This window comes from Lepidochelys olivacea (genome assembly GCF_965140295.1).
Source record: "Lepidochelys olivacea isolate rLepOli2 genome assembly, chromosome: 11".
Classification (NCBI taxonomy): Eukaryota; Metazoa; Chordata; order Testudines; family Cheloniidae; genus Lepidochelys; species Lepidochelys olivacea.
The window spans coordinates 53,583,678-53,611,628 of NC_140421.1; the positions used below are offsets into that span (position 1 = coordinate 53,583,678).

General features: G+C 38.5%; 1 protein-coding gene across 5 annotated transcripts in view; it reads left to right on the forward strand.

The window, feature by feature from the left end:
- The window catches only part of MYO1B (myosin IB), a 185,098-nt gene that overhangs the window by 143,754 nt on the left and 13,393 nt on the right, over nt 1–27,951 (forward strand). For 2 of the 5 annotated variants that reach the window (XM_084643733.1, XM_084643732.1), the window contains exons 15-29: nt 2,069–2,131; nt 4,061–4,261; nt 6,187–6,413; nt 7,364–7,564; nt 8,052–8,145; nt 8,778–8,927; nt 11,233–11,301; nt 13,956–14,042; nt 14,329–14,415; nt 17,283–17,369; nt 20,843–20,917; nt 21,299–21,433; nt 22,626–22,732; nt 26,567–26,699; nt 27,607–27,759. In XM_084643733.1, coding sequence (XP_084499859.1) covers nt 2,069–2,131; nt 4,061–4,261; nt 6,187–6,413; nt 7,364–7,564; nt 8,052–8,145; nt 8,778–8,927; nt 11,233–11,301; nt 13,956–14,042; nt 14,329–14,415; nt 17,283–17,369; nt 20,843–20,917; nt 21,299–21,433; nt 22,626–22,732; nt 26,567–26,699; nt 27,607–27,759 — 1,869 coding nt within the window. The remainder of the gene's footprint in view (nt 1–2,068; nt 2,132–4,060; nt 4,262–6,186; nt 6,414–7,363; nt 7,565–8,051; nt 8,146–8,777; nt 8,928–11,232; nt 11,302–13,955; nt 14,043–14,328; nt 14,416–17,282; nt 17,370–20,842; nt 20,918–21,298; nt 21,434–22,625; nt 22,733–26,566; nt 26,700–27,606; nt 27,760–27,951) is intronic. The other 3 variants (XM_084643735.1, XM_084643734.1, XM_084643736.1) reach the window with 3 other exon arrangements.

Below are 27,951 nucleotides of genomic sequence, written 5' to 3' on the forward strand. Positions count from 1 at the left end.
GTGTATCTCTCTATGTTTGACACAGGACTCCTACATCCCCCAGTGTCAGGCTGGTCACTTGATACAGTTTTCAGTCTTTTGACTGGCCTCTTGAACCAGTCTATGCAATTTTCCCAGGAAACCCTTTAGCTCCTTCATAGAGCTAAAATACAAAAGAAAATGCACTTTTATTTCACAGTATAATCTTGTTGGCCGTAAAATACACTGAACTTTCAAATAGATGCATTCTTAGTGACAGATGAGTGATCGTTCCAAGGTCAGTAAGGTGGATGAAATGGGATGAAGTGTGGTGGAAGTAATTGCATATAGATTTCTATGAGGGTATGTCTAAATCAGTGGTTCTTTACCGGGGTCTGGGGACCCCTGGGGGGCCGCAAGCAGGTTTCAGAGGGTCCGTCAAAATAAAGCCGAGAACAGGGCCGGCATTAGATTTGCTGGATCTCAGGACAGAAAGCTGAAGCCCAGGTCCCGTCGCCTGGGGTTGAAGCTGAAGCCCAAGCAACTTAAGCTTCGTGGGGCCACAGGATATTGCTCTGCTTGCTGCCCCCTAGCGCTGGTCCTGCCTTTTTATCTGCTGGTTACACAGAGAAACGGTGGTTGTGGCACAGGTGGACGGTGGAGTTTTTATAGCATGTTGGGGGGGCCCTCGGAAAGAAAAATGTTGAGAACCCCATGTCTAAACAACAAAACCATCCCCCGAGAGTGAGTCTCAGAGCCTGCCAACTGATTTGGTCTTGCGCTGCGAGGCGAAAAATAGTCTCGACGACCAGGATTGGGTTGGAGCCTGGGCTCTGAGACCCTTCCCCCTTGCAAGGTTGCAGAGCCCGGGCTCCAACCCGAGCCCCAACAGCTACGCTGCTATTTTTAGCCCTGCAGTACAAGCCTTGTGATTCCGAGTCCGTTGACCTGGGCTCTGAGACTTGCTGCTGCGGGTCTTTGTTTGCTCTGTAGACATGCCCTTAGTTTTCTGCTGTGAGTTCTTACAATGAGCCATACATGCTATTTTAAGAATAAACTGTGAAGATGAGTCTTGGAGCCTAAATTACTATGGTTTGGTGGTGTACAGTGGTTGTGCCTAAAGTTACAAAGTTTTTATTGATTCTAGCAATATTCCGTACTACTATATGTATAGATCATAGGAAATATCTTTCAAAACTGTAGAAACTTGTGTGCTGTCTGTATTCAGATTGAATGGCACTATTGTGTTGTGTAAATGTTTTTGAAAATTGGGTAGACTTTCTTCCTGCCTTATAATCACGAAGGCAATGTGGAGCTTTGACAAACCCTTTTTTTTTTTTTTTTTTTGCATTGATTGGTCAAGCACTTTGAAAGATAATTACTGTAATTTACTTTATGAATTAAATTTCAACCTCTCTGAAAAAACTAAAATATTAGATGTTACTCTAGAATACAAATTAAGTATGGAATTGAAATGCTTGTATTTTTACTTTGTACATTTGGCTGTATCCCTCCAAGTCTGAAACTCTCTTGGTTTTTTCTGTCATTCATTGTCATCTGGTGTAGGACTATTATTCCATACTTGGAAGTTCTATTGTTGATTTTAACATGTTAATTTTTTTCAAATATCTGAATAACAGCCAGACTCAGTGGGTTTTTCAGATGATCTCATCTAAATTTAGCCTTTTTTTTTTTTGTCCTGAATGAAAATTAAGAACAGAAAAATCTTGGTCTTAGATTTTTGTACTGAAATTATGACTTATTTCCTTATAAACATTGCAAGTCTACACAAAGCATTACTGACCCAAGGCCTTGCTGTATAAAATTTTGGCTTGTTTCCAATGGAGTGCATGGGAAATTGACACAGATTGAAGAAGGGAATGGAAAGCAAGTCTGGAAACCATTCAAGGGCATTCATTTTGGCCAAATAATGTTAGTTGTAGATTGCATTTTTTTTAAATAAAATGTTAGGGTCCCAAAATCTACATATATAGGGCTGACTTTTAAAAGGGTATTTTAATAAATAGGAATGCAATAAAAACGTGCCAATAGAGAGAACTCCTGCAGTTATTTCTCTGTTCATATCATTATATGCTTTTTGTTTTTATAGGATATTGAATGGACTCACATTGAATATTTCAACAATGCCATAATTTGTGACCTAATAGAAAATGTAAGTTGCAATTACTACTTTCAAAGATTTTGCCTTTGTGAATTCTTCTTCTAAAATTTGAATTAAAATTTGAAAATTAAGATGCCTAAAATAGAAATGATATCGTAACTGCGTTGAATTAAAATTAGTTTGTAATGAGAGCTTTTTAGCATATTGATTTCAGAAACAAGTGACCCTCTGACTTTGTATTAAATTACAGTTCACTTATTTTATTATACTAAAGAGCTAGCATATTTCAGAAGTGTGGAATGGACAAAGATAGAGTTTATATGTCATTGCATTTTCTCTTATAGATGTGTGCAGCACTTATTAGTGAGATAACAAAAATACATTATCAGTTTATTTCACGTAATCAATGTTTTGATGCAGTGCTGCTTTTATTAAAAGACATCAGGAGCAGCTGCCAGTTGTGCTGTAAATAACTTTTTCTTTTGAATGGTAACCAGGCAACTCAGTTATTGAGTCATTGTATGCTTCTGATACAGCTTGTACTTGTACTTAATCACAGTAGTTCCTGTTGATTTAACACACATTATGTTTCACATCATGCTAGTTCCTTAACAACAATGCAAATTGAAACATTGTTTAACCAATAATACAAAATGCATGCTAGCTTTGCCCATAAATTGATTACTTTATCTCTTTTTGAGTGGAAGGCTATAGATTAGCCTCTTATATAAATGAAATAGGAGAATGACGTTTAGGTTGAAAGTTAAAAGTGCAAGTCAGAAGACTCAAATCTGAAGAATGCGCATTCAGAAATACAGAAAGCACATGTGTGCTGGGGAGAAGGGGTGAGGAAAATGGGAACTGGACAGATTTTGAGTTGTTGTGAAGAAGGGCCCATTTTCTAGGTCGCACACTTTAAATGTTGATTAACATACTGTGAATGGTTAGTGCATCATCTTCAAAAGTTCATAAGTGTGAATGTGGAGATTGTGTATTCTAGTCAAGTGAAATAAGTCACTATACTGGGAGTAGGGGGACTGGCTGGGGTTCAATTCCTAGGTCTGTTGCTGACCTGTTATGTGACTTGGAACTCTATATTCCATCTGTAAAATCGGGAGATACCTTTCTTTATGAAGTGCTTTGAGCACTATATAGGAGTTTGTTAGTATTATCACGTTTCAGAGTAGCAGCCGTGTTAGTTTGTATTCGCAAAAAGAAAAGGAGTACTTGTGGCACCTCAGAGACTAACAAATTTATTGTCTCTAAGGTGCCACAAGTAATCCTTTTCTTTTTAGTATTATCAATTAATTAAAAAACACTTTCACATTGAGGTGTGTTCACAGTTGGCTTTTACAGGTCCTGCTCTACCAGAGTCAATGGAATTTTACTGCTCACACTGGGGGTGAATTTAGATGTAAGAGCTGAATTAGCTCGCAATGAAGAATTCAATCGTAAATTTGAACTTGTGAAAATGTCATTTTGAAAAAAAAAACATATGCAAAAATTAATTTTTTTCTTTGAGACAAAACCTGTTTTTTTCCCATATGCTCAGGTGTCTTGAAAATGGTTGAACAAGTTTTCTTCACAGTTTCAAAATAAAATTCAGGTTTAAGCTGATATCAAGCTTGCGAACTGTGTGTCCAAAAAGAAGAATTTTGAGAAAGTTACAAATGGCTAAAAAGAGGGGTTCAGAATGGAATGGCTTCTTGGCTCCTAATTAAAACTCAGCTGTAATGTGGAGGTTGGAAATTTGGAAAGCTAATTGCAAAGTTCTGACTTATTAATGGGTCTGAACAACAGCAGAAAATACACTAATATGGCTGATCTTTACTTCTGACTTCTGCATTTCTATGTATATTTTGATTAAGTAAAGTTCAATTTTGGTTACTGTTTGTATAAGTTAGCACAAAGTTATTTATCTCCATAAAAAGATAAAAACAATGCATTAAGGAAAGAAGGAAATTTGTTTTTAAACTACAGAATCAAACTGGAATTCTGGCTATGCTAGATGAAGAATGTCTGAGGCCAGGCACCGTTACCGATGACACCTTTTTAGAGAAACTGAACCAAATCTGTGCCACTCATCAGCACTTTGAGAGTAGGATGAGCAAGTGTTCACGTTTCCTGAATGATACATCGCTGCCTCACAGTTGCTTTAGAATTCAGCATTATGCTGGCAAGGTACTGTATTGAAATAACATCCCCATAGCTTGATCTGTGTTTTTTGCATGTGAGGCCAAACTGCATGGGCTCCAGGTTTGGGAAGCGAAACAATGCTATGTTCTTTTAAATAATAAATGAGGATACAATGAAGGAATGATGTGGAAGCTTGAAGTTGTCTCAGTCAAATGCAGAATATAAAGTAAAATTACTTCGATATTTTTTAATCTTCCTATTAATGAACTAGTGACAAGTTAATTATTTGACAGTGTATTTAATTTTTGAGGATTCATCCTGCACTCATTGAGGTCAATGGCAAAACTCGTGTTGACTTAATCACTGAAAGTGTATAGTTTGTGAAACCAAAGTTGTCCTGTTTGGAGATGCAAAGATGAACACACATTTGAAGGTGACATGTTGTCTTGAAAATAGGTTTGCTATCACTGAAATGGCTAATACTCTGAGAAAGTGGAGTTCATATAAATTTGAGGGTAGCCGAGTTTATTTTGAAGTCTTGTTTGTTTAGACAGATGGAAGATAAAGCGCTACAGAAGGCTTGGAAATGTATTTTGCTTTTTACTAAGATAAACAGCATGAATAAATACAGGCCTCACAGTTTGAAGTTCTTGATATTTTCTTTGCATATAACTTTCTTTTTAAAAATCATGATCATTACGTTAGCTAAGATAAGACAATCGGTGACAGACTAGGCCACTGATCTGAACCTGAAAAATCATTCCTTTCAGGGCATGAGTGAAGGTTTGGACAGGTTTAAAAAAAAATTCACCCATCATTGGTTAGAACAATGTATTTATCCTTTTTAACATTATTTTAACTTCTCACCAGTCTGTGTATCACAAACTTGACGTCACAGTTATGTCTCTTAGTCCGTAGCAGTAAAGTTGCTGGGAGCAGGGTTTCCCCGAACTGGCATAGTAGATAGCCTAATAACATTTATATTTTGTGTTTGATGGTTATATTTTGTATTGGATTGTAATCTGCCCTAGAATACTATTTAAGGCATTTTAATTTGTTTTTTAATTTGATTGGAGATAACTCTCGACACTCAGCATGGGATTAGGGCAGATGATTTGTCTGCACTAGCAGCCAATGAGTCCTCATTTGTTCTGACATTTACTAACTGGGCAGAAAGTTCAGTCGGTACATACTATTTTGGCATTGTTTTTCCATGCCCAGTTGAAGACAATTTTGATCACTAACGAAAGTTGGTGACTTTTTTTTGTCTCAAAATATAATTATTTAAGTTACTTTGTATGTTTTTCGGTAGTAATGCCTGCCAATATTTTCCGTATCAATTACATTCAGAAATGCATTTTGTAAAGGAAAATGAAATGTTTCCAGTCACTTGATCCACTGTAAAATATGGCAACAACATTAATATTTAGTTTTTATTAAATGTAATATAGACATAAAAATAAATGAAATCATGAAACTGAAGGCATCTGTATTATCGATGAGATCATATGCCAAGATATTAAAGACTAAAAAAGAAGGCAACCCAAAAACTGGAATATTCTCCTATGGAGAGATGGGTAAAGCTCTTCTGGAGGCTTTCTGTGTCTGCAAGTGCAGCTCAGATCTTCCTGTGCACGCATGTCATCAGGCTGTTTTCCATGTAAGAATTATTTTTAAAATGTCAGCCCCCTGGGGAGTATACAGCTAGCTAGTACATATCAACTGAGATTTAGGAATTTTATTGTGTAATTTTTAATATTATTTTGAACTGCTGTTTTACTTAAGTAAACTTAAATAAATGTGGTTGGTTGGTTGGCTATTTTGGAATGGTTTTTTTGGTATAGTGATTTAAAATAGTAGGAAATAATCACTGCATTTTTCCAAAGCGAGAAATTATTAATCTGGCTGGAGTGGGAGAGTTTGTTGGCGTGTTAGTTTCTTGATTCTTGAGATTCTTCTATGTTGTTTAGGTTATGTACCAGGTAGAAGGATTTGTTGACAAGAATAATGATCTACTCTACCGTGACCTCTCCCAGGCCATGTGGAAGGCCAACCACTCCCTCATTAAAGCATTATTCCCAGAAGGTAACCCTGCCAAGATTAATCTAAAGAGACCCCCAACAGCAGGTTCACAATTCAAGGCTTCTGTAGCTACTCTGATGAAGAACTTGCAGACAAAAAATCCAAACTATATTAGGTAAGTTATTCTTTGATAGCTTTTAAAAAATGATAATGGATATGTCTGCCTTTAACCAAATGTGATAGCAAAAAAACAGAGAATGGATGGCTCCAGAGAGTAGTTCAAGAGATAATGAAACCTCTCTCTTGTAGCTCATTGATGTAAATTCAGTCCAGGTGAGCAGTGACTTAAAATTGTTATTCTGTCCTGCTTGTTCAATCGTCTATATGAAATGAGTTGGTGGTTTTAGTGCACTTCCCCAAATCCTCCACTAGAGCTGGCATTAACAGGAGTCTGGGCATTCTTGGAGAGTTCATAGGATGAATTGGCCAAGAAATGCAACTGCTCCCTTACTCTTGTAGAATCAAGGGTGGGGCACGTTGGTAGGGACAGTGTGAGGAAGCTTGCATTGGTGCTGTCTATACCACATAATTGTTTGTGGATAAATAGGACTTCATTCTAACATCTCTTGCACAAGGAGGCCATTAAACAAAAGAGTGTAAATGGAAAAAAAAACATCAGAGAAACTGAATAAAATTATGGTCCTAATTTAGCAAAGTGCATAAGCACATGCTTAGGTTTTAAGAACTCGAATAGTGCTATTGACTTCAGTGGGGCTATTTATGTGCTTAAAGTTAGTTAAATACTTAAGTGTTTTTCTGGATCATAGCCTGTCTGCATATCTCACTGGGTTGTAATTGTGTATGCATTGAATTTGGTACATCAGCAATTCACGTGTACATAGTTAATATTTTAGAATGGCAAGTTTTGTTTCATTGTAGGTTTTTAGGAAATGAAATTTGAAAATGGGGTGCTATTCATATCCAATGCACTTACGTAAATTAAACATGAACTAATATCTGATCGTGCCTGGCTTGTAAAATTTAAACTATTGTATTGTACATGTAAAGTTATTATGTTATAAACTAGTATTCCTACAAAATGCAGAATATTGTTTCAATTTCCAGATGCATCAAGCCCAATGACAAAAAAGCTGCACATATCTTCAATGAAGCGCTAGTGTGTCACCAGGTCCGGTACCTAGGTCTCCTAGAGAATGTCCGGGTTAGAAGGGCAGGCTATGCGTTCAGACAGCCTTATGAGCTTTGTCTAGAAAGGTACAAGATGCTTTGTAAGCAGACCTGGCCTCACTGGAGAGGACCTGCTAGGTAAGAAAAACATTGGTATTCTTATTCCTTCATAGCTCAGTGGAGGTCAGTCAAAGATTAACTTGTCTTGGAAATTAGAAAATATGTGGCTATTTATATCTCAAAATAACTCATTTACTGTCTTGTTACCACTGTAAAAATTCATTTCCAATACAATACAATACAATCTTGTCCAGTTTAATTCACTCCTTTTCTTCAACCAACATTAGGATTGGATTGCATCACTGGCACTGTTTAATGGTAATTGTTCCCTTTGTACACAAATTGCTCCATACCCTTCCAAATATGATTCTTGTGTCTAGAGCTTAATAAAAAAAAATGAATAAAAGAGTTACATTTCCGTTCTTCTCATATTAAACACTAAGGATTTAAAACATCCTTTAACATGCTGCCTATTAATTTGTGTGTGTGTAAACTCTAAGAAGTATGTATGTTTTGGTCTGAAGAGTTTTAAATATATCACAAGAAGCTCATTTTCTTCTCTTAGGGCTGGTGTAGAGGTACTGTTCAATGAATTGGAAATCCCTGAGGAAGAATATTCCTTTGGCCGATCAAAGATATTTATCCGCAACCCAAGAACGGTGTGTGAACAAATCTTTTCCACCATAGAATCAAAGACTGTGCTGTTTGCGGGGGAGGGCATGGGGTGTTGCAGACCTGGCATTAAATAAATAAAATTGAGCCAGGCTTCTGAGGGGTGCACTTTAAACTCTCTCTTTCCAAAGTTGCTGCTTCCTGATTATGATAGTGCCCACTTTTTTCAGACTGCTTTTTAAGCACTAATCAAAGAGCAGCTTGCATGGTGATTACCCATCAATAATGCTGAAGAATTTGCTGGATGACAAGTGCAGGTTTCGCCAAACACAATGCTCTGGTACTAGAATGATAAACATTGTATAGAAATTAAAGTGATTAATTGCAGGCTTATAAGAAGGCATTAAAAATAAACCTAAGTGAGGCTGAGAGGGAATTAAAAGCCTATGAAGGTAATTGTCAGCAACAGTCCAATATCTAATGTAGTCTTCATCCACTGAATAACCTCAGGATGTAAGGCATCAATACCGCATTTATGTGCCATGTACAGTAATCATGATCCAGCCAAAGATTTCTCAAGAGGTGAAGCATGGGATTCAGGGAATTGATCCCTTTTTGTTATCCTAATTACGCTTTTCTGTTTTTCTGTCTTTTATTTATTTTTATTTTTTTAACTCAGCTCTTCAAATTAGAAGACCTGAGAAAGCAACGTCTAGAGGACTTGGCCACACTCATTCAGAAGATTTACAGAGGTTGGAAATGTCGGACACGTTTCCTTTTAATGAAACGGAGCCAGATTGTGATTGCTTCCTGGTACAGGAGATATGCAGTAAGATGCAAATTTTATTAAACAGGGATTTCTTATTAGTACTTAATGATTCTTTTTCTTTGTTATCAGCCTTGGTGAAAGTGATGCAACTATTCAATTTTATGTCTGTATTTTGGCACCAAAAATATCCACCAAGTAAACTGAGTTAAATAGGCTCACGATGAAGTACATGATCTGTGTGAAAAGGATTGTCAAGGTATCCTGGTTAGTTCAACCGTTTGGAGACAGGATTTCCCAGCACTAATGGTGGGACCTCTCTATAGTTCAACAGACTCAAGCATTGGGCGAAACTTTGTAGCATGTACCAACGGGCAACCAATGCATACAAAAGTTTAGTAATGTGTATGTTTACTGTATGTGAAATTCTATCATTATAAGATGTTTTTTGTCTTTTGCCTTATTTGAAGCCTTTAAATTTGAGGCACAAGAATGCTTGGGAGGGTCCCAATGATTTATCTTATTAGGTACAACTCGTAAAGACCTGTGTTTAAATGGTTCTTACTAATATAGTTCTAAGACTGCTTCAAATTTTGTTGTAGACAGGATCTTCCACATCATTATGAATTGAACTTAAATGATGTATAGTTTTCAATCTTTTTTCCAGTTAGTAAGAGACGTTTTTAATTTCCTTTTTTAAAGAAATATACATTATTAAGACTTATGAAAGGCCAAGAGAAGGTTTGATGAAATAGCATATCGTACTGAAAGAGAGCTCCCCTTAAATAAATGTTACGATATTGTTAAATTAGCGTATCTCAGATGATGTATGGTTTTTGATAATCTTTTACGTGGCCTTGAAATCCTTTAGTATTCAATTCAATTGAACATGGAGGTCAGTCAAAGATTAACTTGTCTTGGAAATTAGAAAATATGTGGCTATTTATATCTCAAAATAACTCATTTACTGTCTTGTTACCACTGTAAAAATTCATTTCCAATACAAACTTGTCCAGTTTAATTCACTCCTTTTCTTCAGCCAACATTAGGATTGGATTGCATTACAGCTATGTATCTACGTTACTGAGTATACCAGTGGAGCTTTAATGGTTTAAAAATAGAGTTGTCAAATACATAATTTGCAGGCCTGTTGATATAAGAAAATGAGAACAAATGAAAACCAACATTTGACCTGACCAAACCTGTATGAACATTAGGAAGAATATTTCCTAACCTGTAGAGCTCTATTGGTTTTCTGAAAACGTATAGCAGTTATTTTGTTAGAATGGGCAGTCATTTGGCTCCTTGAAGTGCCCAAAAAATTACCTGGGGGAAAATCCTGCCCCTCTTTTTTTAATATAAAGAGCACTCTTGCATCAGAACTAATGTGATTTGAGGCACAGAGAGGGTCAGGGTTTGGGAGGCTGAATAAGGGCGTGCATCCCCTGCCTGAGTAAAGCTCTGTGACAATTCCCTGTGCTTAAGGTCTGGCGAGGGGATCGGCTGTTTCACAGAACCAAACCCTCCCATCACAAAGTGTTGTCTGTGAGAGGGTTGTGGGGAGGAGGTTGAAGCTACAGTAGTGGCCATGGAATGGCTCCTTAGTTTTGCGGCATCTGAGGGAGGGCTTCTGACACCCATATCCACACCCACCCCTCAGCAGAGCTGACCAGCACAGTTTTTTCAGACTGGGTGCTGAGCTGAGTATTTGGCCCTTCATGTTGCATTGCCGAACCTTCAGCCTGTTGCTGATAGGATATTAAATTAACCAGCAGCTTACTAGAAAAATAAGGATGTTATTGACCTTAAGAGGAAAATGTTCTACAGTTCAGGAAATTGTCATGAGGGTGTACATCAAACTGACTTAGGTGGATAGCATTCCAGTCCGGCTTTCAACAAACTATCTTTTATAAGCTATTATCAGTACCGATACTATAAGAGGGCAGTGGGTGTGAAGAACAACAGAAGCCTTATGATTGTCAATGGCAAGCTCAGCTGACAAACTGGAGCAAAGCGTTTGTGACAATCTGAACTATTTTGTTGGTGGGAAAGACAACAAAACAGTGGCTGTTCATATTTAATTCACATAACTTTCCTCTGTTGGCCAGAAAGTTAGTCTTTCTTTGTGTATAAAGTGGCCTTGTCCATGTACTCTGCTGTCTGTGTGTTTGTTTCCTCTTGAGTTAGATGTGAAATCCACACCCTCATTTGTGTGTTCAGAAATTAATCCACTCTTCTCCAATACTTTTTTTGATTAAATTGCATATGAATATATTTGTTAGATGTTACCAAAGAATGTTTTGATGTAAAGCAGTTTTAAAACTATGACTTTCTCTGCTTAACTATATTTATTGATTTTTTAATACAGCAACAAAAGAAGTATCAGAGGATAAAGAGTTCGGCCATTGTAGTACAGTCTTACATCAGAGGATGGAAGGTGAGTTTGACATCACTGAGCAGCGACTGCCTTGGGTTCTGCTAGCCTAGGCTAATAAAATCTGAGGATGTTGGGCTCAGTTGAGGAGAGATGAGTGTAAGTAGCAGATTCACTCTCTGATTTAGAGACTTTCAAATCACAGACAAAACTGAACACAGTTTATGGGTTTGCCAGGTCCTGGGTCAGATTGTCCTGAATTCAGTCATCTGTGCCTCCTGGGGATGTGGGAATGCTCTTGATACAGTATACTTGGCCCTTAGAGAGAGAGTGTCTCATTACCCCACCCTATCTTCACCCCCAACTTGTTGTGGCATTGCCTCTCTTCAAAGAATCCTGTCCACTGCTCTTGAAGGAAGAATTGTGACCATGACAGAGACTACAAGGAGCAAGGTGGTAAAAAGAGAGAAAAATGAGATTTCCTTAGTGCTCAGACAGGGACTGGAGGATATCTAAAATCTTACACGTAAAACCTAGTTTCAGGAAAGGGGTGAGCCCACTTTTTATCTTGTGGGGAAAAAATCTTGGCATCTTAGTACTGTTATATCCCTCACAAACTAAACTCTTTGTGTACTACAAGAGTAGTCCTAACATTTATGCTATTGCCTGTCCCAAAAGAATTGAGAACTTAAATTATTATTTGTGCAAACTCAGGTTAATAGTGGTTTGGCAACCGAGATATAACTTTGGTTCTTTATATTTACGTAGCTGGTCCATTCCATATGTGGTGTGTGTGCTTGCCACATGCACCTGTGCTGGAAGTTTTTCCCTTAGCAGTATCCGTAGGGGACTGGTTCTGGTGCCCTCTGGAGTGGCACCTGCATGGTGTGTTATAAGGGGAACCACTGGCTCCCGCTACCCTCAGTTCCTTCTTGCTGCCAGTGACGGTGCTGGAACTCTGCTGCTTCAGCTAGCGTTGTTTCGTTCTGTTCTTGCAAACTTTGAAAACCTGCAAAATAATTGTATATAGTTAGTAGTTTTTTAGTTAAACCCTTAGTAGTAGTTCTCTACTCTTCGTTAGTCCCAAACGGGACTCAGCTGGGGGATTGGGCATGCCCTGGTCCCCAGGCTTTAAGCCCTGCAATTGCTGTAAACGGCCTATGCCCGTCAGCAATCCACATACCAGCTGCTTAAGATCCTTAGGCGAGGGGCACATAAATCATAAGTGCCATACCTGCTAGTCCTTTAAACCTAGGATGAAGAAGGAGCACGATATCTGTCTAAGAGCGCTCCTGATAGAGTCGGCACTCACTCCGGCACCAGAGCAGTGGTCCGACTCTGCACCGAGCACCATGGCCTCCGTGTGCAGTGCTCCACACACAGTGGCACTGTCTGCAAGCTGGCACCGTTCTCCCTCCACGGCCCTGGTCATGAAGCCGAAGAAGAATGTGAAGGGATGATCTACCTCCCGCAAGGGAAAGGAGAAGGCTGGGGGCGAGCCACGACCCATGCTGGGCAGCTCAGCGCCCCCTTCCCGGGCCCCAGCTCAAGTCGAGCGGTGCGGCGCATCCTGTACTTCGCCTGGGACTCCAGATAGCGGTGCAGGCCCCAGCAAGCTTCAGGTGCCATTGACGCCCGAAGCCCTTCAAGCAGCTCAAGAGATCCTGACGCTGCCCACGTTGGCTCCAGCAATACCCCAGTCTCGAGGAAAACCTGATTTGGGACCTATGCTTTTTTCCCCGCCTCAGTGGCACTGTTCCCCATTGAGAGAGACGTTGTGCCATCGGTCGCCTGTGCGAAGCTGTCATGCCTCGGGACTAGAGAGGCAGGCTCAGTGGAGCCCTCTTTGGTCCCCGCACTGGGGGGGGCACTGATCGAAGGATTCCAAGTGTTCCTCGCCGGTGGATTGGCACAGACACTCTGGGGCATGTGCCGCCCAGCAAGATATCCGGGACTGGCCCTCACCATCTCCTAGGGCCCAGTACCAATCAGGGAGCAGAGGCCACTGATCGCCCAGCCGTCGTCGCCCGTCTCCTAGGAGATTTCCCTTCTTAGGAGGTTCCTCCCAGCACCTGGCCTGTAGTGGCTCCCGGTCCTGTTTGACGTCCCGTGTCCGATACAGATCCGCTGAACGCCGTCAGGCTCTGAAACCCCAAACAAGACACCTGACTCGCTTGGACGGGTCGGCTTTGGGTCGCAGCAACCAGCACCAGTCGGACAGGAGCCATCCCTCCGCCCATTCCTGGTCACCCAGTACCAACCGCTCCACTTACAGTCCGGCACAGAGCGATGTTCCCTGACTGCGGGACAAGCCCCGGTACCTATGGTGATGACAGCATCGACGGCACTGAAACCGGTTCCATGGCCCCAAGCGCAGTGGCTGGCGCCATGATACCCATGGAACCCTTGGGTGTTCACCCAGCCTTCCCAGGCTGCCCAGTCGGTGTCGGGAGCCTGGGAGAGGCCGGTGGCCTTGGTATCCCATCCCCCTGCAGTGCTCGAGGCTTTGGGGGGTAAGCACAAGACCCATCCTCTCAGATCTGCATGTTGTTCTGCGTGTGCATCTGCAAAATTTGAGGGTGTGTTGGGTTTTTTTGTTTTGTTTTGTTTTCCTCCCTCTCAGATTTGAACTAGAAAGGCACAGTAGGGTGTAAATCCTTTTGAAATTAAGTTTGGGTTAGAAATAAGACTATTTTTTTTCTTTTGATTGATCACAGGCTCGAAAACTTCTTCGAGAACTTAAGCATCAGAAGCGCTGTAAGGAAGCAGCCACAACCATTGCAGCTTATTGGCATGGTACCCAGGTAAGAAAATGCCAGAAAACATTCAGTGTTTCAAAGCCAGTGTGTGGAGCAAAAGTCCTCCAGAAAAGAGAGAGAGAAATGTTTTGAATGGCTTAAATTACTTAACTTCCATTTCTCTTCACTGCAAACATTTTAACTGTTGCAATCTGGAAAGCCAGGACATGCTTTTATATTTACGGTTTTGTAGTGACTGGTTTCTTTCTTTCTCTCTCTCTCCCCATTGGGACCTGCAGTAACCTCTTCTGCCCTAAACTTTTTCTATAACCCATTTTCAAATACACCACAGGCGCGAAGGGAACTGAGACGACTGAAGGAGGAGGCTAGAAATAAACATGCTATTGCTGTTGTTTGGGCTTACTGGCTTGGATATAAGGTACTTCATGCACATGTTCCATGATTCCTTCATTACCCAACAACACCCAACTTTAATCAGTAGTAAATAGCGAGGATTAATAACTAATACAAGTGACCTAGTAGATACTAAAGCATGATCCTTGATTTTTCCCATTTCTATTTATGCCACACTTAATAAACCTGACAGCATCCTAAATGTTTGTCTTGTATATTAGAAAATTCTAAGCATGCCCAGCCAAATAGTACTGATTGCTTACTAACAAGTCATTAGACTAGATTAAAAATGATTAGACTGCAGTAAGGTCAAGTTAGAAAATGCATTTGAACTAAATGTAAATGTTCCACACGTGTTTTTCTGGTAAGTGCTTGCAGTGGTACACGTCTAGATTCCTTTTAATTGGATTGTATATTCTGTGACCTAAATTAAACAGGCTCCTTTTCAATTCAAAATAGTACATTTTAAAAGTGTAAACAACTTTTTATTTATAATTTGTACAAAATCTGAAATCAGTTTTGATTGTTTCTTTGGTTGTGTAGGAGAAGTCCAGTATTGCAAATTAAGTACAATATTATGACCCAAATTTTAGGAGAAAACGATGTTAGCATGCAGTTCTCAATTTATGGCCCTAGAAAAATCCCAGGAATTCCAGCATCAGCTGTTTGTTTTCAGAAGCGAAGTCCCACTAAAAGATTCTCGCTAATCGCAGGCTGCAGTTTTGGGTTATATGAACATTTGAAATGTTGTACTCTAGGGAATAATGTTGAAACAATTGTTTCAATTAACAAAAACTCTTTGACTTAGAATATTTTATTCAGTCAATTAAAATTTTAATATAGCCCAATTATTATTTGGATCCCGCTTTATATATGCTATCAAAACACCTTGCGAGTTAAATGAAGAAAGAAATATCTCTGATTCTAGTAGCATGCTAAAATACAGTAGAAGTACAATGCTGAACTTGATCTTAGCCATTTTATTTTGTCAAAGAAATAAATCTCTTCGAATGGAAAGGTAACCCTGGGAATCAACATATAAACATCTACAGAATTTAGCTTATAAGAGATCTTTTTATTTCTAGTTTGATCTTCAGGTGTCAGAATAAACTGTTAAAAAGCTGTCATTATCAGACACAGTTTTTTTCTCTATTTATTTTATGTAAAGATGAAGTCTCACTATCTTGTCCTAACTAGGGTAGTATAAATTATATATATATAAAAATATAAAAATCATGTTTGTTTATGGTGCTTGGTATCAACATATAAAACAATTGGTTAAATTGTTAATGCCTTAGTGATAGGTCCCTCATGCAAAGTAATAGCTCAGTAGCAGTATTGGCAAAACTGATGTAAAGATGGATTTTTCTATTAAAAAAGGACATGACAAACAAAAATGCAACATAAATTCTATATTACAGTACTTAATTAAGATATATTGCATATTGGTTTATATCGTTATTGTACATTTTAGTTGGGTTTTTTTTTTTTGGTTAAACATGAGTCAAATGTATTTAAATAAAAATGTGCCTACCATGCCCTCAGACATAAACTTAATAGTAACCAATCTAATTTGGCTCATCGGGGTTATAAGAAATTTTCAGTATCTGGCAACTTCCTGTTATCTTAGGAAACTCTCTCTTTTCCTAAGAGGGAAATTAAAGCAAAAGCTTCAGGATCCATCTATCTCCAGTGATTATTTTAATACTTTTTTAATTTTTTTCAAAAACTGTAGAAATGTAACTCAAATTCCTTCCTCTTCAAAATTCAAGCAGATATTGACTATGCAGTGTCTTTAGCATTAGCATGTCATAGGCTGAGAACTTGAATTTGTGTATCATCTCAAATGAACTAAAATGTATCCTTTATAAAGGCTTAAATTAATGGAGAATAGCCTTTATTGTTAAATTGGAAGAGTATCCAAAGAGTGCAACTGGCAAAGTTGGGTGAGGATTCACAGTTTCTTCAGTATACTTGGCAAGATATGAATACTGCAAGTACATAGCTATAACTACTATTACTGGTATGTCCTTTCCAAGCCAGTTGAAGCTACTTATTTGTTGGTCTTGTGTCTTTAAATAACTGAACAAATAAATTTACTAATACCTTGTGAAATGTAAAAAGTGTAACTTAACAGAGTATCACATCTTTATGTATAGTACCTTGGAATTTTGGTTGCCTAAACAAAGACTGTAGATGAAATTTATGTACCTGTCTCCTTGTTTTGCATGTGATGAAGTCATGCTTTTTGGTGATATGACATCACCAATGTCTTCATCGTGTGGAGAATCAGAAAGAGATCATTTGCCAGACTGGAGAAAAATATATACTGGAATCTTAACTAAACCCCAGAAACGAAAGTTCTAAATAGTGTTTAAAATTGTGTGAGAAGGATTCTTTTATTTAAAGTTGTGACTAGGATCAAAAATAATTGTTAGAATTAATTGTTAGAGTTAATCATACGATGCTGAGGCACTTGTCATTGGAGGAGTTGAGTGTATAGTGTGACTTCAATTCTTCACTTTCATAAATATCACTTTGGTCTTGTAACTGGAGGGAAAGCTTTCCATTAAAATCAAGTATCAGACACTCAACATTGATGATTTGCAGACACACATGGCAGACATTACACAAATGTTCATAGCAAATAATGGAGCCTGTGTAATTCTTACCTTTTGTATTAGTGAAGCAGTTTAGAGGCTTGTATTGACCACATTTGTGCCTTAACACCATTTCCACACTGACACATTGGGTTTTAATGGTTATATGCTATTCTTCCATCTTTCTATATCTTATTCATAAATCAGCTGTTCTGTCTGGGAGGATCTTTTTCCTGGTGATTGTGCTATCTGCATCGGGCTGTCTCTTTTATTCACTATCTAAACATTTTAGGCTCGAAGGGAATTGAAACGCTTGAAGGACGAGGCTAGGCGTAAGCATGCTGTTGCAGTCATTTGGGCTTACTGGCTTGGACTGAAGGTACTTTCTCAACCACTCCCTTGTGTCAACAATGAACTCAATAAAGCGTGGCATCTACTAACACATAATAAACTATTAATTGTGTGGGATCACTAGCGAGCATGATACTAGTTTTGCTTAGTTTTGTCATGGACTTTTTTATTGAAAAATCCTTAATCTGAAAATGTCTGTTAAATGAGACATTTGTAAACTTTTTAATAATATTGTTACATTTACAGCTGTCTTTAATCTGAAGATATTCCTTGTCTTATCAGAAGTTTCAATTTTCAAGTGGAAGATAAAATGCCAAAAATGTTTTTAATTAAAGGGACACTATCATGGTTGTTAACTTAAAATTTGACCTACATTGGCAAGGATCCCATCTGGAAAGATTACAAACAAGTATTTTCTTTTCCTGACCTATTCTTGTTACAGTGGGAAGCAGGGTGTGACTATTTGACGTCATTGCTGCTCATTTTAGACCTACTGATGTATATGGGATGGCCAAAGTGTGACTTAGAGTTAAGCATAGTGTCCAGTCACTTTCCTTTGAGTTGTTTTGATGCTGTGACATCTATTCAGTGGAGGCCAGGCCTTCTTAGAAAAGTCAAATGATTACAGTCTGTCCATTTTTTTCTATATCCCTCTACATTGAGGATTGGTTGGCAAAAGAAAATACATTTGCAATCTGTAAAGTGTAGTTCTGTTCTGTAAATAGACTGTGAAAATGGCATCTTATGGGCCTCCATGTTTGTGTCACAGTACTTGCATATCACCTTTTGCTTCATTTACAAGAAAAAAGTGTTCAGCTGCTATCCTTGAGCACTTAGATCTGAGAGACCAAATGAGTGTTTTTTGGCTTGATCGTCATCACCACTAATAGAGATGCTCTGGGCCAAACCGGGATTATGCAAGTGTAAATGGGGACAGAATTTGGCTCTACAGTTGAAACTTTACTGACAGTTCTGTTGATGATGTATAAGTCATAACTCTTCAGAGGTGTTCTATTGCATGCTAACATGGATAAAATGTAGTGAAAACATATTGTCACTAAATTAAATGTGACTCAATATACATATGGGAAGGAGAACAGGGGATATGAAGGTGCCATTTTTAAGAAGTCACTCTTCAGATTAGAATCATGCTTTACTGCTGTCAAAGTAGGTCAGTTTTTATGATTAGAAACCAAGAAAATGTCCGTTCTAAGAAGTCAAGAACACTGCTGTATTTTGAGCATTATTTTTTAAAGGAAAACTAACTTTAATAAAGCCAAAACCTTGAACATGTTATACAGCAAGGACATGCCTTTGTCTGTATATGCTATGGTTTTGAAGGTTTTATTTCAGCAGAAATGGACTCATGTAAAGCACACAATTCTTTGGAATATGAATGCACACTGTGAGTTCCATGGCAAGATCCTAGCTATGTATAATCATTTCTATGTCAATGCTGTGTGATTTGTTTGCCTGGTTAGATACTGTGTGATTTGTTTGCCTGTTTTCTTCCAACATGTTTGTGGAGGGAAGCTTTTGAGTTAATAGCTGTTAAATCAAAGCACTTCAACCTATTTGAATCATGATCATTAGTATTTTGAAAAATAAAGCTGCATCAAGATTTCTAAATTTATTTTTGATTTATTTTTCTGTTTATAGTAAATAAATGGGATTTTAATAGTATGTACAGTACTTCCCAGATTTGGGGTTCTCTAGTACTGATCTGCCAAGGAATTATGTTGTTGCTGGCTTTCCTATTGTGCCAGGAGAGAGAGAGAGAGAGTGAGTGAGTGTGTGTGTGTGTTGCAGTATTCCCATTAAAAACTAAGCTCACACAGACTGCTGCTCATGAAGAGTAATAACAACTTTGTTTTTAAGGAGTACCAGTGAGAACTTGGTGAGATATGGGACCCGTATATTACAAGGAAGTCACCTTTTTAATATTTTTCAGTGAATATTGTCAGACTGGGATTGAAGGTGTTAATCTGTTTATTGGTGGATAATATCCATTGCTAACGTGCTGATAGTGGTTGTGTGCTAATTAAGAGAGGGCTAAACTTTAACAGCATAAGGAAGATATAGATTTTACTGAAAATTTCTGCAATTCATTAAAAAAAACCTTTGTAAAAGTCAACATCTGAAAACTCAAACATTTTTCTTATTAACTGAAGAGGAAAAGAAAAATTTGAACAGAGAAAGTTTGGTGAGAATGAAGCACTTTAAATATTGTTAATGCTGTTAACGTATCTCAGTAATGTGTGATTAATGTATGTGTTTTCCCCCCTAATGTTGGTTTCTTTTCATGAGAACATTTGAGAAATTCTTCTTTTCAAAATGGTGGCTTAGAGAAGAGCTGTGTGAGACGCTTGGGATGGGAGTGAGGGCTGGTGGCACAGGGCTATGTGAACCTTTTGTGTTTTGACTAATGTGGGTTTTCACCTGCTGGCTTTCACTTTGGTTTTGGTTCAGATGAATCCAAGAACACTATGCGAAATTCACCAAAACCACTGAGCTTGCTGTGTGGAAAAGTATGCAAGACCATAGCCGTTTTCCCTGATTTCCACTAAAAACTTTAACAGGTTTGCTTCTAACTCAGCCAAGGCATGCAAAAAAGTTAATGAATTTCAGCTAACTTGTCGTGAATTTTGGGCATTTCACAAAAGTCCAAATAAGGTGTGTTGTCTCAATTTTGGTTTCAAGTGTGTAATAGTTGGAGAGGTTAGATACCATGGTAGTGGTAATACCAGAGGTAGGTAGAAATTTCTCTGTTTTCTACCTTAGAGTTGCTTTAAAAATCATGTATGTAAAGTAGTATCAGAAATCTCCTCTAAAAGTGGCTTTTAATGATTTCTCATGATTTGTTCTGCTAAATTTTATTTCATGTGTCTGACCCTAAGCAAAATTAATCTATTTTCTCTGCTTCTTTCAGTCATCAGTAGCTCATTTTCTTGATATTTTTCTAAGAGCACTTGTATGAAAAATTTGATGTACAGAACTTTTCTTCTGATTTCACTTTCTTAATATTTATCATTATCTCTGTTTATTTAGGTTTATAAAATACACAAATCAAAAAACCTCCAAGTGCATGTACAGAAAAAAATCCTCCCATCAATTAAAAAAATAATTCACAAATCAACCCAGTGGCAATTACGATTCAATAAAATCCTTATCACTAAAAGAGCTTCACTCTCTTTATCCCAGGCTTACAGCAAAAAAGCTGTGGAAATATTCTCAATATGCGATCAACTTGATCATATTTGACAGTTGTAAAGATAATGGAAAGTCCTCTTTTTTTTTTTTTTAACCGTATCACTTTTAATGTAGTTCTTTGCAGCTTTAGGCAACTCTGGTCTTTGTGACCTATTTCCCACATCATCATCTATTGGCCACACTTGTAACTTCATATTTCACTTTCTTAATGTGTACAATGCTTTGTTAAAACCATTCATGGATAAATATTAATTATACATATTCACTCTGAAGGCCTGTTTAATGTTTCAGGTCCGTAGAGAATACAGGAAATTCTTCCGAGCCAATGCTGGAAGGAAAATTTATGAATTTACACTACAGAAAATTGTAAGTACCTATATACTTTATAGGTTAATGTAAAATTTTGTTTTCTAGCATAGCCAGAAGTGTTAGCTGCGAGGGCCTTAATAATATTTGTAAAGGAGTCATCATACTGTACAGGTGATAGCATGACTATTGAGTTCTTTCTGTTGTAAAGAAGGAATAGTCACATGTTTTGAAGTTAAGGGCATGGGCAGCCTACACCTAAAGCAGCATCAGCATTTCTCAATAAATTTAGCCTCCCAAACTTGTGAGCAGGCTTAATAACTGTGGGAGTTGCAGTTGAATAACAACACTTACTATTGAAGAGCACCTGCCATTTCTAGCTTGTTTTAATAGCTTTACTGGTTGAGATTAATAAAACATCTTGCTTCAAATTTATCACAGATGCAAAAGTACTTCTTGGAAATGAAGAATAAGATGCCTTCTTTATCACCAATAGACAAAAACTGGCCAGCAAGGCCTTACCTCTTCTTGGATTCAACTCACAAGGAAATGAAGAGGATTTTCCACTTGTGGAGGGTAGGGAACATTTTGATCATATGATTTGAGTGCCTCAATTTTGTTCATGGAGGATGTATTTTTAGGAAATATTTACTACAGTGTTGTCCACTAATTTTTTTGCATAAGCTGTTTGTTTTTATCATTCTATTTGGCCTTCCAGACATAACCATACATTATCTAGTCCTTTCGGTGGTTGGGGAAAAAAGAGCAAAGTGTATTGCTTCCCTTCCTCCCCCCTCCCCCCCCCCCAGCTCTTAATTTAATATGAAGTGAATATGCTTAATTGGTAGCTTATAATACTTATGTTCATATCCAGAACTGGTGTTTGCTCAGTCTAACAGTGGAAATACTCAGTGGAATATTATGCATGTGAACTGTGGTTAGCTGAAATTTGTTTTGGACCCGTTAATGGAGAAAATGGCGAGAATCTATTTAAGTGCTGCCGAGACACTTGGTGAGCACTCAGCATCCGTGATGATCTCTTTGCAACTATGCCATTTTCTGCAAATTGTCAAGGACAAAGATTCTCTTGTTGTAACTTTTTAACATGGTAAATTGGGAACATGCTGAATTCTGCAAACAGATCTAAATTCTTCAGCTACACTTTGATAGTTCTGTATATTTATGTATGTGTATTAATAGCTATTGGTAATTATTTGATGTTGTTTATATTCTGAATTGTGTTTGCTTTCAGAAAGTTGAGTTAATGCTGAAATTAGGGGGCCCCCACTCAAAGCACCTCCAGGATAAAACATTTACAACAATACAGTTCTGCCTGCTAAAAGGAACAGCCGGATCCTGATTATTGTATTAATTATGTAAAGTGGCTGTGTTGTGGTACATCATAGCAAAAAACAAAAAACCACACCTGTGAAGTGTTGTTCTTGTGAACTGCTACAGAGGAGTACTATGGGATTTTAGCTGACAGTACAGTCAGCTAACTATATATACTTAAATGAAATACTTGCTTTGAAATCATCTCTAATGTGTCTAATATAATTCAGAGGTGTGTAGAGCAGGCAAAGGCTGAAGGGCCTCAGCTAGTGGTTGCTGTGTTACCATGGCATGTCGGATGGAGTTGAGTCACTCCAGAAATACACTAAGAATGTGTATCTTAAGCAATAAGTGGATAGTGATCAGTGATGGCTGCTGCATTAAAGCAGATTTCCAAGATTGATTTATGATTCCTCTAAAATGTCATGTTTTGTAGTGTAAAAAGTACAGAGACCAGTTCACAGATCAACAGAAGCTTATATATGAAGAAAAACTGGAAGCCAGTGAACTTTTTAAGGACAAGAAGGCTTTATATCCTGCCAGGTAATGAGTTATTCTGGTACCACTGCTCACAGTGTAAAACAAAAATAATCTGCACCCTTACATAGATTTAGGGAGTTAAAAAACAACGCCTTGTTTATTTTAACCAGGAGAAACTGCTAGTTGTGGACTTTTTTTGTGGACCAATTTGCCAATCCTACATGCCTTGAGAAATTTTTGTTTCTGGATTACTGGCTTGATCAAATCATGGAGGTGTCATAGCTTATTTTGTCAGTCCTACACAGTGAAATCAACTTGCTTTAAATTAAATGTTAAACTGCTGACTTTTGATCGTGTTCTGTTAGAATCATTATACCCAGAAACTGCCACCAGTTTTGTCATTGTAAACACTGAGGACTGTTTTCATGTGCCAAGACCCCAAATATAGCAGAAAGGATGTTTCTTTGAATAATAAACATGTAGCGAACCTGCACAGGGGAATGGATGCCTCCTTCTCTTGCCTTGCTGATCTGGAAGTGAGTGCCACAAAACAAGGTGAAGGGGTGGAATTAAGTCTCACTCACAAATGAGGAAAAGGCCAGGGAACCCACACTCTGCACGAAGCTAAGTAGCCTACATCCCACATGAGAGAGAGCAACCAATGGAGTCCACTGCTCCCTCCCCCCATCCCCGGCAATATCCAGCGTGGCTTGGCTACTCCAAATCTGAGCATCCAATACACATTGGAGCTAAGGATCCCATCTCCCAGCCCTGCTGTAACACGGTGCAGATTTATTATGATTAATTATTTGTATTACCCTAGCATGAAAGAGTATCTGTCATGGACCAGGAGCTGACTGTTCTAGGTTCTGTACAAATACTAAATAAAAAAGATGGTCACTGCCCCAGGTAGCTTACAGTCTAAGTGTAAGAGAAGGGACAGCAGATAGATAGATCCAGGGGAGAGTACAAGGAAACAAGGAGGCAGTATTGGTCAGCTTGATAAGCAGTGGTCCTCAGCACACTAGCAGCATAACTGTTAAGTTTTTTGGAGGCGTCACGGCAAAGGAGTGTTTGAAGGAGGTGGCTTTGTGAATGTTTACAGGGATCTCCTTCCCAGCATGTGGGGCAGCAGGACAGAGCACAAAAGTGGTTGTCTGAAAATGTAACAAGTAGGGGATGGAGGCTGACATCATGGTCTGCTCAGAGACAGGCATCAACCTTTAGATAGTGAATGAGAGATGACAGGGAAGGTGGGTATCCACACTTGAGTCATGCGGGAGTGGCATTCCAGTACTTCCTCTGGTCCTGGGCCAGGTGGCTCCTTTCCGTCTCTGGCTGCAGGCTGTCAACTGAGCTTGCAGGTGGGAGGTTGGGCACTCGGCATGAAGGGAGCCAGGGTGCTGCAACCAGGACTGGGCAGGGGAGCTCAGGGGGTGGAGCTGCTGGGAGCCTGAGGCGGAATGAGAGCCAGGCGATGTTGGGAGTTGGTCAGCAGAGTCTCCACAGGGAGCAGGTGCTGGGCATGCGTAGGAGAGATATCTCTTGTGGAAACTGACACGTTAGCAAGAGAAGAGGAGATATCTGGGGGGGGAGGTGGAGAAGGAGATAGGACAGGCTCTGCAGGGAGTTACCCCTGCTCCCCAAACTTCCCCCATTGCCCCTATCTTCCTCCCAGTTCCCCCCAATAAATCCCTGCACCCCACTGCTCACTCTTGGGGCCTCTCACTGCCCTGCATTCTGGCTTTTAATTAATTTATTTATTTTAGGACTCTTGTTCTGGTGGGGATCGGTTGTGAAGGGCCTTGAAAGTAAAGACAAGTGGCTTATGTCTGAGGCAGCAAAGAAGGGACTAGCCAGTGGAGGGCTGCAAAGAGAGGAGTAGCAAGGGCAAAGAGACATGCAAGGGAAATGATCTTTGCAGCAGCATGTAGGCCTTTCTCACTTGTTCAGGATTTGGACAATAAGAAGCAAACAAAAATACTTGCTGCTAGCAGATTTGCTGTGGTCATTATTTAAGCTTAATTGATTCCAAAATATTAATGAAATAAGTGAGCAGTATTGGAATGTGAGGACTAGGCAGTTTTGCAGTTAAGCCTGTTAAGAAATACCTTTAAATAATGAAACTTTTTATCTTCCCAAGGCCACGTTTGTTTGGTAATTATTTCTATTCCAGAGATTCTGTCTACTCCGTGATAGTGTCTAGGCTGGCTAAAACCTTACATATCTCTACAAATACTCTTATCAGTATTTCAGACAGGTAGAGGCCTGAAAATATCAGGGAATTTCTGATGCGTCTCCAGTTGGTGCTATCTGCCCAGTTAACGTTGCTCAAGTAATTGCAAGAATGGCTACATTTTTCCTTGGGCTGCATATTTATGTCATGTGTAGTAAAGCTGATAAAAATCAGTTTTGGAGATCTTCAAAGAAGCTTAATTGAAATTTAAGCTTAAGTCACGACTGGTGCTGAGAAACTAGACGTTCAGTTTTCAGGGGAAACAAACCTTGTGGAGTGTCGTTATTTTTTGTATAAATGTAGCTTGTGTTAGACTGTTCTCTCCAGCCTGCTAGTCAGAATCTGAATGTGGAGAGATTTCTTGTTTGAGCAATGGGTAATTGATTAAATGAAAGCCAATACCCATTATAATTAAATCTTCAACTCTTGGTTCAGCCAGAATCCATATTTTCAACCAAAATGTTTCCTAAATTCAGAATGAAATGAAACCACACTGTTTAAAGACTTACAAAACATTTTCAGCTAATTTGTTTAAGTGTGGCAGCAGAGAGGGAGATGCTAGTGTTTCTTGAAAACTTATTTGGCTAAATATACTGTCGTGCAGCATTGTTGCCTGAAGCAGGGCTTGAAAATATTATTCAGTACTTACTATCTTAATAACCTAGACCAATTAAGTCCACTAGCCAGGGTGAGAAAATTTGGTCTTCAAAGGCCCCCAAATTGACACTACCTGCATTTGAGAGGCATACAACAGTTGTGTATTAATGGGTAAGGTTCTCAGCAGCCAACAACTTTATATTTAATACATTTAAAAATATGTTAATTATGACATCTCTCTTGCTTTTCTTATACTTCCTTTCCATCCCAGGCTTTGCTCAGTCTTTCTCCTTTCTTTCATATAATAGATCCTGGAATATCTTTTTCTTCATTGTATTTGTGTCTCTACCAGCTCTTTCTATTTCTCTTAACTCTTTTTGATCTCCTCCTCTATAGTTTTTTGTTTTTGTTTTTTTAATGGAGGCTTCCATATTTCTGTGAGGGTGCTGTCCCCTGGATCTTGGTTGGCGCATCCATTTTTTTTATGTCTGCCTCCAGCCAATAGACATCTGCCTGTGGAACTCCAGAATCCCTTTTGTGCTGCAGGAAGGAAGAAGCAGTGTTCGCTGTATCTCTAATGTGGTGCTTCTCATGTAGAAACAGCTCAAGACTGAAGAGTGCAGTATTATGCATTAAAATGTACAGTTGAGGTTTTGGAAGTCTGTATGCTGTCAGATAGGACTAAGTAGGAGATAAATCCAAATCTGACGTATATTCAGGGAGAAATTTGCAAAGGCACAGAGGACTGGAAGGCACCCAACTCCCATGAAAATCAGTGGGAGTTGAATGCCTAACAAATTGCTTTAGGCCCCTGGGAAAATATCTACCTAAGTGCTGAGACTGGGATATTTTATATATTCTTGTGTTAAACATTGTGCAATTAACAAAGGTCTATGGTGGGGAAGTATATGCAAGTAAATACAATACCCATGAATAAGGTATTTGGGACAGCCATTGGTACCAATGCAAAGCCTGCACCAGAATGTGACAGTTCTGGGATTTTTACTTGTGCCCAAAGGTCAAACTTAACTTGAGTGTTTCTGTATTGTTTTGTCCTTCCATAGTGTTGGGCAACCATTCCAGGGGGCTTACCTGGAAATCAGCAAGAACCCCAAGTACAAAAGACTCAAAGATGCCGTGGAAGAAAAGATCATTATTGCTGAAGTTGTGAATAAAATCAATAGAGCTAATGGGAAGGTAATAAAATGGCACTGTTTAATCCCAAAGGGCATTCTGATGTGATAGGTCTTGTTGTAAATTAACATATAGGGCAATTTTATTTTTCCCCTCAATGGTTCTGAAGGTACTAAAATGCTTATTTATTCAGTTTTCCCATCTGTAAAATGGGAATAGTGATGCTTACCTCTATTGTAAAGCACTTTGAGATCTATTGATGAAAAGTGCTGTATAAGAGGCAGGTATTATTTATTAATTGATGGTAATTTCTTTCATAACTGTTTTTATTAAATTATCCATTTTACACGGTGGAAGTGTGGAATTCTTTTAGGATAAGTATATTTCTAATTTCCAAAAAATGTTGGTATTTAGAAAAATTAATGCTTAGCTGCGTATTAGGAGAATAGTTCTGTGAGATGGTAGTGGAGGACAACATAGTATTTAAAATACATAAGCATTTTGGTACATATAGTATGTGTGCACACAAATATATATACTTGATACTGCATTTATTCTGCACTCAAAATTTACGTTGATTTCAATGGACATTTGCAGTGCACAAGGAACGAAGAATCAGGGTCATTCTCATTTATAGATGTATTCTGACTTTCCATTTTCAGATTGTACATCTATAAACTTACAATTAAAAACATTGTGTTTGTACATGTAAGCATAGGGGGCAAAATGAAGAACTGGGGATGCATTAGGCTTCTGGATCCATAAGAAGGCAGTTAAATAAAGGTGACCACATTTTCAGAGACGTTGATCAAACTGCAGCTCTTGCTGAGCTTAAGACACTCAGGTTTGAAAATTTGAGCCACAGTTCTTAGTTGTATGAACTGTTTGTTTTCTTAATGGTTACTGTGTTGTAGAGTCTTCCTCTCTGTGTGTTTGAATAGATAATGTTTTTCATTTTCTCATTTTACAGTGTGCATCCAGGATTTTCTTGCTAACAAAAAATAATGTCCTCCTTGCTGATCAAAAGTCTGGACATATCAAGTCAGAGGTCCCTCTGGGTGATGTTACTAAAGTGTCCATGAGCTCTCAAAATGATGGCTTTTTTGCTGTGCACCTCAAAGAGGTAGAGTTTAAATCTGTAATAAATTATCAAGCAAATTTATACTGTATGAGAAGAAATTATTTTAAAACATTAATTCTTGTGTTGCTAGCGTGTAAGGTTAAAAAAGCTGTCTAAACCTTTCCCACACCTATGAAGTGGTAGGTTTAAGATTACTAAAGACCATGTAGTGGAACTGTTAAATAATGGGTGACA